The following is a 20014-nucleotide window of genomic DNA, read 5'->3' on the forward strand; positions in this document are numbered from 1 at the left end:
AGTCATATGTGATCATAACAAATTAAAATCCTGGTGATATGCATAGGAGAATTCCTTTAGGGTACTGTATATAGTCCTTTGTTGTGAATAGTTGTGGTCTTTGGTTGCTTTTATAAAATACAATCAAGAGCAAATAGACAATGATGAACTAATTCCAGTGCCTGCTTATTTTGTTGATAACATTAACGGTCCTAGAACCGTGCTTTGTGGAACACTGGACAAGACATTCAAGTTCTTAGATGTCTTCTCCTTTCACAAAAACTCTGGGTTCTACTGGTAAGCCATGTTTGTAACTGTAGTCTGGACAGTGTCTGGTACTAGCTTAATGTATATGCCAGTGTCGAAAACTTTGAAAAATTAAATCATCTGGATGGTGTTGGTCCTTTGCTCAAAGAATTTCATTTGCATAATAACTGGTCTGACAGAAGAGGCCTTTTGTTCCTGTCAGATGCAGTTGAGGTAGGTGAGAAGGACTGGAGAGACAATTTCCTGAATGAATAGCATTGTAACATGTGATCTTAAGGTCCACCCTTTAGCTGGAATTTTTGGGGCCCCTACGCAACCTAATGATAAGGCTGGCTGTGTGCAATACTATAATCATGCAGGACTGCCAAAAAGCACTGGAAAATATACAATGATGCCATCCGCAAATTTATGTTATGTTTGTTTGAGCATGGATATAATTTAAATCATAATTAACTTTTTTGTCAAAAATTTTATTTACGTTATCTCCTTCCATATAGCTTAGTAAAGATATCATTAGGCATAGCTTTTTATTGTTTATTCAAATGTACACCCTCAGCTCTGGGCTTCTTAATGTATATACATGTATCAGCAATCCCTTGTGGCTGACTGGTTGTATGGCTAATTTTATATCAGCACTATATACCTATATACTTTAAATGGTTAGCTCTGCTTATAGGTATTACTGCATGAAAGTTTATGGGGCTTCTAGATCACTTTCTGAGATAAAAGAAACCTCCATAATAAGGAGAAAAATGTTGGTCCCAACACTCCATACATTTTTACCTCTAAACAGGATCTCTATTATTACAGAAAATAAATTCAGAGATTCTATTGTATAGAAGGTTCTGTCTACAGCGTCTGGTAACTCTTGCTACTATAATAATCATGCTCTAAGATACCTGCATTTTTTACTTCACTAAATCAATCTACTTGCATGGTAGCTACATGCTCCATAGGAATGACAGACCACCAGCTGATTTACCATTGACATTTTAAAAAGTATTAAGTTGGCATAATTTGAAGATTTTAAATGGAATCTGAGGTACATAGCTATTGTGTACATAGCTATTGTAAATAAAAATATATATCTGCTGCAGGGGACTGGGTTCTAAAGCCTCCAGAAACTAGTCAAGTAGCTATGCACCTGACTTTTAATTGTTGAAAACCAATTACCCATTTAGTTAGGTTTTTAAAATATCATTCATGGTGACCCTGTTTTAGTCATCACCATAGGAGTGCAAAGCTATGCAGTCTCCTGTAGTGTAATATTTTAGTGATAATACCATACCTGTTTCAGTGCCCATACAAAAGTCTCAATAGTAACAGTGAAATTTATCCCGTATTTCACTGGTAGCAGTGAAAAAGTTGTAATTGCAATTTCATTGGCTAGAATTTATGTTAACAATTAGTGTTGACACGTGTTTAGTACATAGTGACAAATTGCGTACATAGCAACGCTAATGCACAGCATGCGTATATGCAGCGAGTATGGTATTAACTGGGAATAGCATGGGTAGCAAAATTTACCATTTCCAATACAACACTCGTGGTATTTATCCCAAATTTCACTGCTACCCATGCTATTACTAGTACGAATGGTACAACCATCCATTGCCAATTCTTGACTTAATATTAAGCCATTCAAGCTGTGTACAGGTGTATTATTAATAAACACAAAAATCTGAAATTGTCTAGGAGTATGCCCACTCTAATATTTGTGCGTTTTCATAATTTTTCACCATGCGTTGTTGCTTATGTTACAGTTTTCATGTGAGCGATCAATCAACATTAGAAAGTGTACAAATGTTTTGGAGTTGATGAAGTTTACCAACAATCATCAGTAATTGTGTATAGTGGACACTGGTAACATAATGCATTTAGTGTATACTCCAATCCATACATAGTCTACATCTCATTAAAAAAATTCACTGCTGTACAAGTGCATAGTTACACATGCAGTTGTCTGAAGACTTTTCAAGCAATTGAACAAACAATAACAATACAGCATATATACACATTCACTAAACTACTTACAAAGACTTATGCAACTACATTGTATGAGTGCAGTTCAAACTTTTCTTCTACTACCATTTCACTACGAGCAGAATAGTATGTATTTTGTGAATATTGTGTTTGATGGTGCAAAGTTTCAGTTTCTTGCAGTGGATCTGATCCTTCTTCTTGGAAAAATTCTCGTGAATATGATTCATGATCCATAAGTGGAGCAGGCACATTGCCTGATGGACCTGCGTATGCTGTAAAATAACTAGAGGATGAAATGACAATCTCAGAAGTTTCTTCTCGAGGTGAAGTAGCTTCTTGCTGAATTGCAATATTTTGTTCACCCTTTTGTGATTGTAGTGGTAGATGGTATGTAGTTACTAACTGAGCTGTATAGTAGAGACAACAGTATTATAATAATGGTGATATTTTATAGTTATGCAAACAACTTTAGCTACATATATTGTACTCTGCTTGGGAGGATCAAAGCGATGCTACTTACCGTACTGTTCATACAGTACTAATTAGCTACATAACTGTACTGTATGAATCATACAGAACAGTTATGTAGCTAATTGGGAAAATACACTACAGTTATGCACTTAATTGGGCAAATACAGCACACTTGGGCAAATACAGTATGGTTGTGTAGAGAATTTATGTTGCAAAAACAACCCACTGGGACAGCACGCTTGTGACACTGTAAATATTTTTCAAACACACTTTATGTAACAACTCTAAACAGGCTGTAGGACCAGGTGTCCTACAGACCTTCAGCACTTGTGCTGTAAAGCCTTAATAAATAAATAAATAAATACATGTAAATTAAAATAAATACAGCATGTGCATGACAACACTGTAAATCGCTAAAACCAGCCAAACTAATCCTACCAGTTTGTTTTATGGCTACAATTATAAACTTACTGATCGTCTGATCACGAAGCTATTGAAACATGACTCCACTAAGACAGCACGATTGATTGTATGCGTGACATTGTAAATCACTAAAACCGGCCAAACTAATCCTATTAGTTCATTCTACGACTAGAAATAGATTATATAAACACTTACTGATATCCTGATAATCAAAAATCACAGTGGTTTGAGTACTAGAGAAAATCGCTCTGAGCAAGACGGCCAGAAAGTACAATATAATTATCATTTAAAGACTGCCTATGCTTGTGTGTACAAAAAAACACTTGGGGGTGCCTTGAGGCAAACACAGCACTGGCTTCACCTTGTGCTATATTAACCTCTTGACATGCCCCTCATGCTGTATTTTCTGTACACGTGTAATACTGTGATTACTATAATATTATGCACTACAGTAATGTTGTAACTAACAGATCTTTGTATAGGTATTAACAACTTGCATGCCACTAATAAACACTTGTAACTCTAGGACATCCTTTTGTAGACAGAGTTAGTGTGTGACTGATTTTGTTGTTGTTGTGAGATATATCATTTACTGTACCTTCACGAGTTAGTGGACTCCGAGCGGCCTGTGCTACAACTGGCGTAGTCGACACTACTGGCTGACCAGATCAACCACTAAGCTTAAACGTTGTGGTACCGTGACAGATAGTTTGATAACGGTACCTGTTGAGGTCAGCCATTTCACCTGCTAAGTTCTACTGTTCTCGCCGTACTGTTTCTTGTAGAAAATCACTAATCAACTGTACTTGAACCACCGGAATGTCTACTGGATCTAATAGCGTCGTCACTGGCGATGGTGCCCAAGATCAAGAAGGTACTCGTAACCCTGTTAGTCGTCCACTTATAATGCCTGAAGCTTATAATGGGGATCAGAGTACCCGCTGGGACCAATGGATTGCCCACTTCGACAGCGTGGCGCAGATAAACGGGTGGAATGAAGGAACAAAGCTCCTCTGGTTACAAGTCCGGCTGACGGGAAAAGCCCAGACTGCGTGGGAACGTCTCAATCAAGACGCCAAGTCCACTTATGAAAACGCCAAAATAGCTCTCCGTGAGCGGTTTGAACCCAGCTGTAAGCAAGATCTCTATGCTGCCGAATTTCATGCCAGGAAACATCTGGACAAAGAATCGTGGGGTGACTTGGCGGACAACCTCCATAGCCTAGCAGACAGAGCTTTCCCTGATCTGGATGATAAGGCAAGGGAGCAACTGTCACTAAGCCGATTTCTCAGCCTTATTGACAAGCCAACGATCGCCTTATCAGTTCGCCAACGACGTCCAAAAAATTTGAATGAAGCCGTAACGTATACGCTGGAGGCGGAGACTCATCTCTCATTAACACCTGGCCTCAAAGTTGCAGCAGTGACGTCATCATCTGATAACGTGGACGCCAACATAAAAGACGGAAACCATGCTTCTATCGCAACGATCCAAGCAAAACAGGACGCTGTAGTGGAGTTGTTGAAATCCCTATCATTGAGGATGGAGCATCTTGAGAATACAATCGCCTCTCATGTGGAATACAAAAGTCGCGACAAAAGTTCTCTCCCGTACCTGCCACCGACCGCGAACACATCCAAGAAGCAAGAAGCAACAGGTCCACGGCAGCCAATCATATGCAGGAAATGTGGAGTGGAAGGCCATTATGCTAGGGGGTGTGCTACCGGCCGTACGTCGGGAAACTAGCAGCCCTCAGTGCTAAGGGTCAGGCACACGAGGGCTCTGAATTGACCCATAAACCTGATATAGATAACTATAGCATAGATAGTAATGTAGAATTTTCACTTAGTACTGTGTGTAACAATGACGTCATTAATTTGTTGGCGGTGAACCCCGCCAAAGCGTACCATATTGTTGGTATTGTTTCGAAGGTACGTGTTAGTTTCATGTTAGATACGGGTGCTTCTGTGAGCTTGCTTAATAATGAAACGTGGAAGCAGCTATCGGTGAACAACAGTGGCGAAGCAACCGCGCTACAACCTTGGGGAGGAAGCCAGTTAGTAGGCGTAGAAGGCAGCCCCATCGTAGTACAGGGAGTGGCAACCATAGACATCATACTTCCAGGCCAAGTAGTCAGCACCGACATTTTGGTGGCGCGAGGATTAAACATGCAAGCGATACTTGGGCTCGACTTTTTGGAAAAACACCAGTGCGTCATCAATACGGAGCAACGAATACTACACATGCACGGACGTGCCATACCACTGCAAAGTAAGATGAACGAGCAGCTACAACCGGACTCTGGTGTATCCACAATCACAGTTGCACTGCAAAGGACAGTAGAACTCCCACCACTGAGCGAGCTAGAAGTGATGACAGTGACGTCCAGCCCTACTAACAGTGCGCCTACATGGCTAGTGGAAGCATTGCCAAGAGAAAGTCCTATAGTAGTAGCTTCCTCCGTAGTGACACCAGTCAGCGATGGACACCATACAACCATCCCAATGAGAATAGCAAATTTCTCAACAGAGGCTGTTACACTTTACAAGGGTAGCAAGATTGGTAAGGCTTCTCCCCTGGATGATAAAGTTAATATTTCGAGCGTGAAACCAGACTCAGATAGCCATGTCTCCTCCACAGATGAGGATGAGATCCCTCTTCACAAACAAGAGCTCCTGTGGGATTTGGTGACCAAGAGTGGAGATTCACTTACCACAGAGCAGCAGCATGAATTATATAACGCTCTTCTAGGGTATGCAGATGTCTTTACAGCTAATGAAGATGACTTGGGGAGGACTGACGTGCTAAAACATACAATCTCCGTGGGTGATGCTTCACTAATCCGCCAGCCACCAAGAAGGGCGCCACCTTACCATAAGGAAACGGTGCGAAATTTGCTGAGTAGTATGTTGTCAAAAGGTGTTATCCAACCTTCTAAAAGCCCGTGGGCGTCCCCAGTTGTATTAGTAAAGAAAAAGGATGGCACAGTGCGTTTCTGCGTGGATTATCGCAAGGTGAATGCAGTTACTACAAAGGACGCTTTTCCTCTACCCCGTATTGATGATACATTGGATACACTCAGCGGATCCCAATGGTTTAGTACCTTGGATATGTTAAGTGGCTACTGGCAAGTCGAGATGGATGAAAAGGACAGAGAAAAGACAGCTTTTACTACTCACGAAGGGCTTTTCGAATTTAAAGTAATGCCCTTCGGTCTTTGTAATGCACCTGCCACTTTCCAAAGGCTAATGAATGTGGTGTTAGCAGGAGTACAGTGGTCCAAATGCTTGGTGTATCTCGATGACATTATAATTGTGGGAAGAACATTCAACGAACATCTCAAAAACCTTGGAATAGTTCTGCAACGCTTACGAGAAGCCAACTTGCGGCTTAAGCCTAATAAATGCACCCTATGTAGAGATGAAGTTCTCTATTTAGGGCATGTGGTATCAAGACATGGAGTGGCAACTGATCCTACAAAAACAGACAAGGTATCAAAATGGCCAGCACCTAACTCAGTGAAAGAGGTGCAACAATTCTTAGGGTTGGCTTCATATTACCGCCGTTTTGTCCGCAACTTTGCAGTTATAGCAAAGCCACTCTATAGACTGACAGAAAGGGGACGTCAATTCCAATGGACTAAAGAATGCTCCGAAGCGTTTGCAGTGTTGAAACACCGATTAACTACATCACCAGTCCTGTCTTACCCAGACTTTGCCAAGCCGTTCATTCTGGACACGGACGCTAGCTATGATGGTATTGGTGCTGTGCTCTCCCAGCAGCATGAAGGGAAGGAGGTTGTAGTTGCCTATGCCAGCCGTACCTTAAGTAAGTCAGAGAGGAAGTATTGCGTCACGAGGAAAGAACTGCTGGCAGCAGTGAAATTCATCCAGCACTTCCGTCCCTACCTACTTGGTAATCCATTTGTGCTTCGAACTGACCATGGATCATTAACATGGTTGCAGAATTTCAAGGAACCAGAGGGCCAATTAGCACGCTGGATTGAGCAACTGCAAGAATATCACTTCGAAATTGTGCATCGCCCTGGAAAACGCCACTCAAATGCCGATTCTCTGTCACGTCGGCCGTGCAACCAATGCCACCGACTTGAGTCACACTGTGGCAATGAAGGAACACATCAGGTGGCAGCAACCAGTATAGCTGAGAGGGAGCGGTCAACTACAGACATCGATCTGCAAACAGCACAGTCACAAGATGACATCATTGGGCCAGTGCTACAGGCTAAAGAAGCAGGTTGTAAACCTATAGCTGACACTCTCAAGGGACATCGTAGAGAAGTAACCCAGCTCACACAACAGTGGGACCAGCTAGTGCTCCAACATGGTGTTCTATACAGAAAGTTTGAGAAGGCTGGCCAGGGTCAACTACACTTCCAATTAGTAGTCCCCAAGGACCACCAGGCCTCAGTTTTACAGGAAATACATGGAGGAAGGATGGGTGGGCACCTGGGCGAAGACAGGACATTTAAGAAACTGCAAGAACGGTTCTATTGGCCAGGTTACTTTCAAAGCTCCAAAGAATGGTGCCAGAACTGCCCACACTGCGCTGCAAAGAAAGGACCAACCCAGAAGCACAGAGGCCCACTACAAAACATCAGATGTGGATACCCCATGCAAATGGTGGCCGCAGATATTGTTGGTCCATTCCCTAGAAATAGCAATGGCAACCGGTACATCCTAGTAGTCTCCGACTATTTTACACGATGGGCTGAGGCCTATGCAATTCCCAACCAAGAGGCCAAAACAATAGCTAATAGGCTGGTTGATAACATGTTCTGTCGATTTGGGATCCCCGAACAGCTGCATACAGACAAAGGGGCACAATTTGAGTCCACCTTGGTAAAGGAAGTAAGCAAGCTGTTAAAAATCAACAAGACACACACCACAGCCTACCACCCACAGGGTGATGGCCTTGTGGAGAGGCTCAACAGAACTATTCTGGCTATGTTGGCTACAGTTACAGATGAACAGGGTGAGGACTGGGAAAGCCACTTAGCAAAGGTGTGTTTTGCATATAACACAAGCGAGCATGTTTCCACTGGGTATTCCCCTTTCTATATGATGTATGGAAGGAAAGCAAAGATACCACTTGACATCATTTATGGGAATCCCAACACTCCTCCAGTCACCCCATTAGAGTATGTGAGCACACTCCGCCAGTCATTAGAGCAAAGTTATCAACTTGCACGAAAGCACTCCCTAGGGGCTGCCTGCAGACAGAAAGAACACTATGACAAAAAGGTACACGGTGAACCATATGAAAAGGGAGATCTGGTTTGGTTACTTACCCCAGTGGTAGGAAAACATAAAGCAAAGAAACTACACTGCCCATGGACTGGCCCGTATAGAATCATAAAGAGGATCTCAGATCTGGTATACCGCATTCAGGACACGGGCAGTAGAAGACGCCAAGTAGTGAACTTTGAACGTTTGAAACCATGTCCTCAGCAAATGCGAGATAGAAGCCAACCTGGCAGTGGAACCCAAGATAGTCAAGTGCAAAATACAATAGAAGAAGACAGCATCAACACACCTCCAGGAACTGTCCTACAACTGGTAGATGACTATGAGGAAGAGGAAGTTGAGGCACCAGAAGTACTGCTGTACCCACAAAGTGAGGACAGAAATAACTTGAGAAGATACCCGCAACGCAGAAATCGACGTAAGCCACTTCGCTATCAAGATGGGGTTCCTTGACATGGGACATGTACTTACAAGGAGGGGACATGTGTAATACTGTGATTACTATAATATTATGCACTACAGTAATGTTGTAACTAACAGATCTTTGTATAGGTATTAACAACTTGCATGCCACTAATAAACACTTGTAACTCTAGGACATCCTTTTGTAGACAGAGTTAGTGTGTGACTGATTTTGTTGTTGTTGTGAGATATATCATTTACTGTACCTTCACGAGTTAGTGGACTCCGAGCGGCCTGTGCTACACACGTGCAGCGGTGCTTTAACTATAACATGCATATACAACCATCAGACTGTGATAGATGGTTTAATGGAGTTAAGATCACAGGTTAGCTGATTTAAACTTTTTCTCTACAACTATAATAATGTAAGGGAATAGCCTAAGTAGGTGAGGCACAATTTACATTTAATAAAAGATAGTGTGACTGTTCTATTGGAGTATCTCAAATCCTAAGCAATTCTGTGGATTTTCTCCACCACATAACTTTTGTTCTTCTGCTCTGAATAATCTACGGTGCATGCAGATATGCATAGACCATAATGCTTAGCTAAGATAGATTAAGATCTGATTTGACTTCATACATGTGCTTATAGAGAAGTTTTTACATATGGCAGCTGCCTTAGTTGCCTCAATGCTTCATAATACCTAAACCATTCTCTTTGAATTGTATATCTATACTAACTTACCACACAATCTATGTATTTACCCACACACTGCCACAACCATCATATGGTGGAATCAATTATAAATGCCTGTAGCTTTACTTTCTACGTGCTCTGTAGCTTTGGTCAAATGTTTCGGTAGTCCCTGCACTTATCCTGTAATGATTATGCCAGGAACAGGCATAACTGGTCCCTTGCACACCATTGTGGGTAACATTACATCATTGCACACTTTTTGATGATTGATAATAAGCAACGTAGATGATTCGTGAAGTAATATCGGTACTACCAACGAAGAGAAACAGTAAGGAGACAGATTATGTAGGTTAGATAGTGGCATGTTGCTACTTTTGTATACCTTAAATCTGAGGTCCTCCTTCACTCTAAATCTCATTAACAAAATTTCAACATTGTGCATGCAAATTTCCACATTTCCAAGTAAATTTTCACATTTTTCCACCTTTCTAAATACATTTCCGTACATTTCTGACCTTTTGACTTTATCAAAATAATGAACAACAGGGCCATTTAATGGTTTGCCAGCAGAAATACCTCATACAGTTTAATAACAATTGTCTTCTCCACTAACAGTACCTGGTGTGCTTGGTGGGTTGTCATAAGCACGGAATTAGGAATTTTAAGTTCGATTAGGGATCATAGAAATAAAAAGTAAGGGGACAAGGGAGGTCGCCTACACCTGCAGATATACTAGTGAACATTTGATCCCCAATTCAGTCATGGGTATAGGCTGAAATAGGGATTAAAAATGTCCAATAGTATTATTAATAATGCTTTGCAGTGACCTGCACATCTGCAGGTGTAGGCAACCTACCTTGTCTCCTTATTTTTTATTTCTATGATCCCTGAGTGAACTTAAAATTCCTAATTTTTCCTTATACTTATTATTATAAACAGTACCAGTCTGATAAGTTACAATATTTTAAGTGTGGTTTTGCCCTAGCCAATTTTTGTATTGTAAAGTGATATTTAATCCAAAACAGCCAAGCTGTAAAAAAAGGAGTGCAACCCTCAAAAAGGCTATGGTGAAAAAAGATATGAAATCCAAGGTGGCAGCCAAGAAATGGCTGTGATGATAGGTTAATGGTAAAAGTTTTAATAACGACAATTCAGGTGAATTTGGTGCCACTTGGTCTTGGCACAAAATTCACCTGAATTGTCGTTATTAAAATTTTTACCATTAACCTACCATCACAACCATTTCTTGGCTGCCACCTTGGATTTCACATCTTTTTTCACTATAGCCTTTTTGAGGGTTGCACTCCTTTTTTTACAGCTTGGCTGTTTTGGATTAGATTTCACTTCTTTTTGTATCTGTATTTTTATTCACGAATCTCGATCACACAATTGTTACACACCTTCAGTTTCATGGCATATCTCCATGATCTTTATTTCGATTGCTTTCAAACCACCAAAAGATGGTTGATCTATCCACAAAACGATTGTCTACTCATTCCATGAAGCGGTTTACCCTGTAGGCGTGACAACAAATCGATCTTGTTTTATGGGAATAATTGGTTATAAATCCTTAACCGTTCATCAGAATTTGATGCTAGAATTTGCCTTTGGACTGCCTTACTGTGTGCCAACTTTCAAGGCGATCGGAGTAAGCATTTGCATTTTATAGCAATTTTTGCGAGTGTACGAAAACACGAAGAAGAAAAAGAAAGAAAAAAAAACCGAAGAAAAAACTCCGAAACTTTGGCTGCTTGTAACTCGGAAATGGATTGAGCGATTTCCTTCAAATTTGGAATGTGGACTCCCCTAGCTAGCGGGCAACTCTGCAGCAAATTTGGTTCCAATCAGATAAGGTATCACCGAGATACAAAGGTGTGAAAATGACATTTTCTTTCTTCCTGTCAATATACCCACAGTGTGGTGCGCCGGCTTCTTGGGCCGCACGACACACTATCGTGTGTCTTGATATTTATGGTTTGTAAGTTAAAGCAGTTTTAACTGTGAATGGTGATTTATTATTCAATAATTAAGTACTTACTATCTCCCGTTTCTTCTGTGGGTGCCCACTCTCCTGTCTCTTCTTCCGTGTGGTGCGAGCTGGTCTCTGTCTTGGTAGAATCTGATGATACATCATCTACAAAATGGTATATATAGACTCATATTCTATGAAAATTATTACTTCAGCATCTTAAATGACTGTATTTTATACACAGCAGTATCATACAGTATGGTAGTACTGTATTAGGAATAATGGTAGTTTGGGTTTTCTTGTCAACGATGTTCCTCAAAAAACAGCCTCATAACAGTTTGTCAGTGTTGGTTAGGCATAGCCAAGCCCATAAATGTCTTCAGAGTGACCCTAAACCTTTCAACTTCTACTAAATTTTAGAAATTTTCTATTTAACAGAATTTTAAGCTGACTAACTGACCAACTAACTAACTGATGCTTTCAGCCAAGCATAACTCGACACAGTAGATGAGGCTACAGGCTTAATCTCTTCACTGCTTGACATTGGTTCATCCCAAGATGCTGCCTTTCACTAATTGCAGTACATACAATACACACATCATGGACTTCCCTTTGACCTTCAATGTGTCCCAGTTCTATTTACTGACATGTACTTCATGTTAGTCTCATCACTCAGACCTTTCCTCAAGCACACTTATCGATTTTAGACTATAAGTGCTCCTCTCCGCTGCATGCTTATAATCTAAAGTTGATCAGCATGCTTGAGGAAGGGTCTGCAACTGGATTGATTGCACAGGTGCTTCTCATACTTTGTAATGCTGTGTAATATGGGCAGAACACAGCTGAAAACAAAGAGTAATGGCCACTTCACTTTTCAGTAATTGGTTGTTGGGGTGCTTGTTCAGATGCAAAATGTATGGCATGTCTGGTACCTTGCTTTCTTTTGATGCGGTATGAGTGAGTTTAGTAGTCATTATGCTATAAAAGTAAGCAAACAAGTAGAAGGAACATTAGGACTATTAAGTTGGCAAAGAAAAAAAAGTAGTGAAACAAGGGAACAACTAAAAAGTATTATACTAATGAATGCTTAACTTAATCCCTACACTTGAATAAAAAAAACCCCTAAAAAGTAGTGAAGCGTGCATCTAAACCTGCAAATACGTATACTGAGAGACATTTAATTCCTATATTTCAGTGTATTATTCTCTTGTTTCTGATGTACGAAGTGAAAGTATGTGTTTTTACAAATTGGTGCCAGCTGTACATCCATGCACCAGTTTGTGGTGCATGCCAAAACCACGAATATATTAGTCTCAGTGGTAGATCTAGTGGGTTTGAAGATTTTCATGAAACACCAAATGAGCCACTTTTTGGTCAAAATAATTAATCAGAATTGTGTATGTTTTATTTATAATTTACAAGCACTTTGCTTTCTTTTTCCTTCTGTGCTTTTGAGCATGTTAACCATCTCTAAAATAATTATGATATTAAGCTATACTATGCTAAGGTTTAATGGTGAGATCCAACACTAAAAGTTGCAAGAAGTGATATAATATTTGCTATCACATTACTGCAGGTATAGTCTACAATCATGCCTACAGAGTTAAGCTCCTCTTTTAAAGTCTCAATTCATTGCACGTGTTTACAAAATCAGTGTGAAAACAAACTAATATGCTGATTCAACTTTGTTCCACATAACAAAGACTGAATGTAGTAGTTTGTAAAGTACTCACTAGACACAAAATTTACCATTAATGACATCATCTGCTGGCTCATTATGAACTAGAATATTTTCCAATACGTTTTGTATTTCTGTGTTGTTTACTCCATCCTGTGTCTCCCTAAGAAGTAACATACTATTGAGTTTATCTGCTAGATTGGATAGTTTGATTTGGTGTAATGCTTGAATTAACTGACTCCAATTTGCTGTGTGTTGAGTATCAAGCCATTGTTTAAACATTTTGGAACATTTTTTCTTGACATCATCACTCTCGTTTGCTTCTAATACATCTATATCATTTTCACTTAGTAACTGTTGTCCCAATTCTTTCCATTTACCAGTAGCACAAACTGTGTCAATGACATGTTCGTTCAACAGTGCTTCTTGAGGACAGTCTGTAACTGTTACAAGGAAGTAATGCATATGAGACACATAGCATAACAAAATTCACCAATGCAAATTTAAGAGACAAGATCAGAAGTAAAGTTGGTTATAATACAAGGTGTCATAAGCGACACCATCCATCCAAAAAATAGCCACAGAAGGACTTCAAATTTTACGTATGCATGAGTATGTGTGTGTGTGTGTGTGTGTGTGTGTGTGTGTGTGTGTGTGTGTGTGTGTGTGTGTGTGTGTGTGTGTGTGTGTGTGTGTGTGTGTGTGTGTGTGTGTGTGTGTGTGTGTGTGTGTGTGTGTGTGTGTGTGCACATGTGAGTAGTGCTCATGGATTTACTAATTCAAGTACATACTCTCTAGTGTTAATGTGCTAGTACTCAATAAATATTTAGCTATTTGTAGCATGTGTGTGTATGCATGAATGTATGTTTGCATGTGAGTTATACATATGCATATCAAGCTTACTCATAGATGGAACCAATGATCTTAACACGTGTACAAACTCAATGAATCCAAGTTGTTTTTGTTTTAAATTAATTTATAGCTATTTAGGATTATATAAGTAACTTGAATTGACAGATTAAACTGTTCAAGAATCTCTTTATGGTTAAAGCAAGATTTACTCTTGGTTGGACTACATTAATAAAAATCAGTGGCACAGGGTTGAGGTAGCTATAGTGCATTCTTTATCTGAACTGCATGCTCTTGGTTACATATTACTGAAGGATTAAGTCACCAAGAATTTTTCTGCATTGAAAAGGGATTTGATCCAATGTCAAAATTCTGAAGCTCCCTGTATCAAGACACACGATAGTGTGTTGTGCGGCCCAAGAAGCCGGCGCGCCACACCGTGAGTATATTAACAGGAAGAAAGAAAATGCAATTTTCACACCTATGTAGCTCTGTGATCCCTTATCCAATTGGAACCAAATATGCTACAGCCGTGCCGGCCAGTTATGGGAGTCTACATACCAAATTTAAAGAAAATCGGTCCAGCCATTTCCGAGATACGAGCGAACAAAATTTCGTTTTAATTTCTTCGTTTTTTCTTCTTCATTTCGCACACTTCGCAAAATCTGCCATAAAACATGAATGCTTACTCCAATTGGGCTGAACTTTGGTACACTTGAAGGGCTCATTAAGGCGGATCGCAGTACCAACTTTGGTAGGAATCCGATGAACAGTCACGGAGTTATGACTGATTATGTGCGTAAAATAAGGTTGAAGGTCTGTCACGCCTACAGGGTAAACCCCTTGGAGGAATGAGTTGAAAATTGATATGTAGATGGAGTAACCATTGTAGGAGTGCCTTTTTTGTGGTTTGAAAAGAATTGAGATAAAGACCATGGAGATATGACACAAAACCCAACCTGTGTCATAATTATGCGATCGATCTTTATGAATATTGTGAAAACTAATAGTTTTTTATTCAGTCTAAGACTGAATAAAATACTATTAGTAAGACTGAATAAAAAACTATTAGTTTTCACGTCTACCAGGCAAACCACTTACAGCAATGAGCTAAAAATCAGTATGTAGCTGGAATAATCATCATAGAAAGTCTTTGCAGTAGTACAGAAGAATTGGATTACAAACCACTGAGTTATGATTCGAAAGGAAACTACGTGTATAGCAAATGCAAGATCGAGATACTCTAATAGAACAGTCACCCTAATAGAGCATTTAGCTACGTTTATAACTATAGAATTCTATTACATTGCAAGATATTCTGTACGGAATTCAGCTACAAACAGTTAATCTGATAGACAATTCAGCTACATGCAAGTCACCCTGTAGAGAGTTCATCTAGAAACAAGTCACCCTGTAGAGAGATCAGCTAGAAGAAGTCACCTTGTAGAGAGTTCAGTTACAAAGAAACAATCATGCAAAGAGTTTAGCTGCAAACAAATCACCCAGTAGAAAGTTCCGCTATGAACAGATCACACTGTAGAGAGTTCAGTTAGAAACAAGTCATCCTGTAGATAGATCAGCTAGAAGAAGTCACTTTGTAGAGAGTTCAGCTACAAAGAAACCACCATGTAAGAGAGTTCAGCTGCAAACAAATCACCTGTAGAGAGTTCAGCTAGGAACAAGTCACCCTGTACAGAGATCAGCTAGAAACAAGTCATCTTGTAGAGAGTTCAGCTAAAAGAAGTTACAATGTAGAGAGTTCAGCTGCAAATAAATCACCCTGTAGAGAATTCAGCTACAAACAAATCACCCTGTAGAAAGATCAGCTAGAAGAAGTTACCTTGTAGAGAGCTCAGCTACAAAGAAACCACCATGTAGAGAGTTCAGCTGCAAACAAATCACCTGTAGAGAGTTCAGCTAGAAACAAGTCATCCTGTAGAGAGATCAGCTAGAAACAAGTCACCCTGTAGAGAGTTCAGCTATAGAAGAAGTCACATTGTAGAGAGTTTAGCCACAAAGAAACTACCATATAGAGAGTTCAGCTGCAAACAAATCACCCTGTAGAGAACTCAGCTCTATTATGCCCTGTAAAAAGATCAGCTAGAAGAAGTTACCTTGTACAGAGTTCAGCTACAAAGAAACCACCATGTAGAGAGTTCAGCTGCAAACAAATCAACCAGTAGAAAATTCAGATCACCCTGTAGAGAGTTCAGTTAAAAACAAATCATCCTGTAAAGAGATCAGCTAGAAGGATCACCTTGTAGAGAGTTCAGCTACAAACAAATCACCTGTAGAGAGTTCAGCTACAAACAAGTCACCATGTAGAGAGATCAGCTAGAAGAAGTCACCTTGTAGAGAGTTCAGCTACAAAGAAACCACCATGTAGAGAGTTCAGCTGCAAACAAATCAACCAGTAGAAAATTCAGATCACCCTGTAGAGAGTTCAGTTAAAAACAAATCATCCTGTAAAGAGATCAGCTAGAAGGATCACCTTGTAGAGAGTTCAGCTACAAACAAATCACCTGTAGAGAGTTCAGCTACAAACAAGTCACCATGTAGAGAGATCAGCTAGAAGAAGTCACCTTGTAGAGAGTTCAGCTATAAAGAAACCACCATATAGAGAGTTCAGCTGCAAACAAATCACCTGTAGAGAGCTCAGCTAGAAACAAGTCACCTTGTAGAGAGATCAGCTAGAAACAAGTCACCCTGTAGAGAGTTCAGCTCACATTGTAGAGAGTTCAGCTACAAAGAAACTACCACGTAGAGAGTTCAGCTGCAAACAAATCACCCTGTAGAGAACTCAGCTACATACAAACAAATCGCCCTGTAGAAAGATCAGCTAGAAGAAGTTTCCTTGTAGGGAGTTCAGTTACAAACAAATCACCCCGTAGAGAGTTGCAAACAAGTTATCTGTAGGGAATAATTAACATGTAATAAATGTATTATTATTATATATATATATAATTTGTACATTTACTGATAAAATCAGAATTAGTTCAAGTATTTAAAAACTTCTTCATCTTTCTCTTCTTCCTGTGGTAAAGAAAAAAAGATAGGTTAAAAAAGCCCCAAAGCTGGCCATAGGCCAGCATTGGGGTATACAAATACAAAAAAAGAAGTGAAATCTAATCCAAAACAGCCAAGCTGTAAAAGAAGAGTGCGGCCCTCAGAAAGGCTATGGTGAAAAAAGATGTGAAATCCAAGGTGGCGGCCAAGAAATGGCTGTGATGGTAGGTTAATGGTAAAAATTTTAATAACGACAATTCAGGTGAATTTCATGTTGCTTGTTCACATTTTTTTCATCATAGCCTTTCTGAGGGCGCACTCTTTTTTTATAGCTTGGCTGTTTTTGATTAGATATAACATACTGGTATAAAGAAAAATTAAGTTTGATTATGGAACATAAAAATAAGTGGTGAAGCAAGGAAGGTCACCTATACCTATGACTGAATTAAGGGTTAAGGGTCCATTAGTATCAGGTGTAGTCGACCTCCCTTGTTTCACTATACTTTTTATTTCTGTGATCCCTAATTGAACTTGATTTTCCTTGTACTTGTTCATTTACTTTTTTGTCTGAACGCACACACCCTCTGAACCATCAATTACTGAAACAGCGCAGTGGTCTTTGTTTTATATTTACACAGTGCTATATACAAATGAAGAACACTAGGAGAAGAACCTCTACAATCGATCAGTCATAACAGAGAACTCAGGAAGTCATCACGCTACTGGGAGTTGACACCTTGTGCTATCAGCAAGGATAAATAGGACACAAAGGAGGACATAGGTATGTTCATGAAGCATGCATTGCATGTACTGCAGTATGCCAAAAGGCACCTGTCAGGCTGAAACAACACCAAACAGTGAAAAATCAAGCCCATAGCCCTAACTGTTATCGAGTCATGCTTGTCTGAAGGCATTAGTCAGTCAGTCAGTTCATTTGCAAACCAGTATTTTGTGGTCGCATGAGACCGAGATTTTTTGTGGATTTGTATGTCTTCACATTATTTATTAATAATGGTCTCAATCAAATCATCAGGCAGGCAGTGAGGCAGTAGAAAATTTGCGAAAATAATTTTTTTTTAAATTTCGTAGCACCAAATCGAAAATGCTTCTGGTTGTTCTGAAGGCATGTTTGGGCTTGGTTATACCTGACCAATACTGTCAAGTGGTCGTGAAGGGTTTGCAAAGATGATTTTGGCTTGATTTATTTTCGTAGACCACACCCACATCTTCGTCGTCCCTACCATACAGTACTATCGTACTTAGGGGTTCACCGATACAAGATTTTGCCGATATACCGATAACTGATAAAATACAGCAGATAATGGTAGCCGATACCGATATTGAAGTACAGTATATGTGACTGATTATAATGCATATAATTATTTTGATTTATAATTGTTTCATGAACGTTAGATACATAAGTGATGTTAAAGTTGTTTGTAATGAACAACAGCATCTCTGCATTCTCTGGGGTTAGCCTGCTCCTCTTCTCATCATAAATATCTCCAGCCCCAGAGAACAATCTTTCTGAAGCCACTGATGTAGGTGGAGCTGAAAGGTATTGGCATGCGACCTTAGCCAAGGATGGAAATCTGTAGTGGTTGCTAGCCCACCAACTGTAGCAACTCTGATCTCTCTCCTAGACTCGATCAGTTGTTCAGCAAGAAAAGTGTCTACTTGCAAATTACATGAGTTACTTACATTTACTCCTGCTTCTTCCAACATGTCTGAAAATGTCTTCCATATACCAGACTCTGGACATGGACGCTTCTCTACAGGAGGCTCTTCTTCACTTTGGTGGCTGCTTTCTTCTACTGACTTAACAAGATCAAGATTGATAATGTTAGGCACATTCTACTACTCCACGTGGCATCAACAACTAAACCATAGTTAGAGGGCGTAGCTAATCTGTTCTAGTGGAATTTCAATTAGCAGTTCATGTGAGTATTGTACGTATGGCTTTAAATAGAAGTAATTGCCAGGTTGGTGGACAGCTTATTAGTACACTTACCCGAGTTTAAGCAATGTTAGTACAGTAATATTAAGTATACTAGCTTATAGTTTGTTAACAGGTTTACTTTATATAAAAATGTGATTAATGATACTGAATGTATTAACAAGGGGGTGTCACTCAGGCTATTATTATTATTATTATTATTAATGCTTTACAATGCAACATACAATTACAATTATACATGTGTAGGTGGGTATAGATGAAGAAAAAGTTGCATTGATGGTCTGCCAGCAACCTGTGCTGGCAGCCGGGAGTTAATTAAACTTATGAAGTAAAGTTAATTGTCAGTCCAGAATCATAGCACTGGCTCTTGCTGTAGGTCGATCTGCGACCGCGGTCAAACTCTAAGTCAACGGTCAAGACCACAAAATAGTTCTTACAGTGGGTCAAGGATCAAAACGATACAGAAGGTTCGAAACCCACAATCGAAAACTATACGTAGCTATTATCAAGTTTACGGGATTATACGTAACTCACAAGAAGTAAGAATCTCCAAGATGTTTTAAAGCTCCAACAGGCATTTCGCCGTATAACTATAATGATTTTTCTCTCCCAGCTGCTGGTAGCACGCACTAAGAAAATATTATACTAGGCTACAAGCGCAGGTGCGTATAGGAATATAGAGAAATAAGTGGAGGCATAGATACTATACTTACAAAGGATTGGCAACGCGCATAACAACCGTTCGACAATCCTCGTTATGGTCACGCGAGCTCTTACGTAACATGCGCGCGCGTATCGTCATGGTTACATAGGTCAGTAGCTAAGATAAAAGAATGGCCCGGTCCGTCATTGTTGATGCTATTGTTTCTTTGAGTAAAAGACTGGAATTGCTGATAGACAACCCTAGAATTCGTATCGTAAAGCGACATCGCAGCAAGCTAATGGCCATTTGTTCGGACGTCCGCTTAACACCCGTAGTGGAAAAGTTTTCATACGATTTGTTAACGTCATTGAAGGAGCCACTACATCTTATTACGAAGCCAGAAACTGTGCCGAAGATAAAGGAGAA

General features: G+C 39.8%; 1 protein-coding gene across 1 annotated transcript; it reads right to left on the reverse strand.

The window, feature by feature from the left end:
* Window positions 1-2158: 2158 nt before the first annotated feature.
* On the reverse strand, window positions 2159-13758 carry LOC136264278 (uncharacterized). The gene is made up of 3 exons (XM_066058984.1): window positions 13205-13758; window positions 11525-11620; window positions 2159-2636 (listed from the first exon to the last, which is right to left on the reverse strand). Exons 1-3 carry the CDS (start codon window positions 13596-13598, stop codon window positions 2287-2289), a joined length of 840 nt encoding a protein of 279 aa, XP_065915056.1. The 5' UTR covers window positions 13599-13758; the 3' UTR covers window positions 2159-2286.
* Between the last annotated feature and the right edge of the window lie 6256 nt (window positions 13759-20014).

This window comes from Dysidea avara, chromosome 8 (assembly GCF_963678975.1).
Source record: "Dysidea avara chromosome 8, odDysAvar1.4, whole genome shotgun sequence".
Taxonomy (NCBI): domain Eukaryota; kingdom Metazoa; phylum Porifera; class Demospongiae; order Dictyoceratida; family Dysideidae; genus Dysidea; species Dysidea avara.

Excerpts from the sequence above, each read along its gene's own strand:
- LOC136264278 (XM_066058984.1), bottom strand. The coding sequence starts at position 13,598 with ATGCATTACTTCCTTGTAACAGTTACAGACTGTCCTCAAGAAGCACTG. Across the intron at positions 11,621-13,204 it reads AGCAGATGATGTCATTAATG|ATGATGTATCATCAGATTCT; the intron begins GTAAATTTTGTG and ends ACCATTTTGTAG. Across the intron at positions 2,637-11,524 it reads CACAGAAGAAACGGGAGATA|CTCAGTTAGTAACTACATAC; the intron begins GTAAGTACTTAA and ends TCTACTATACAG.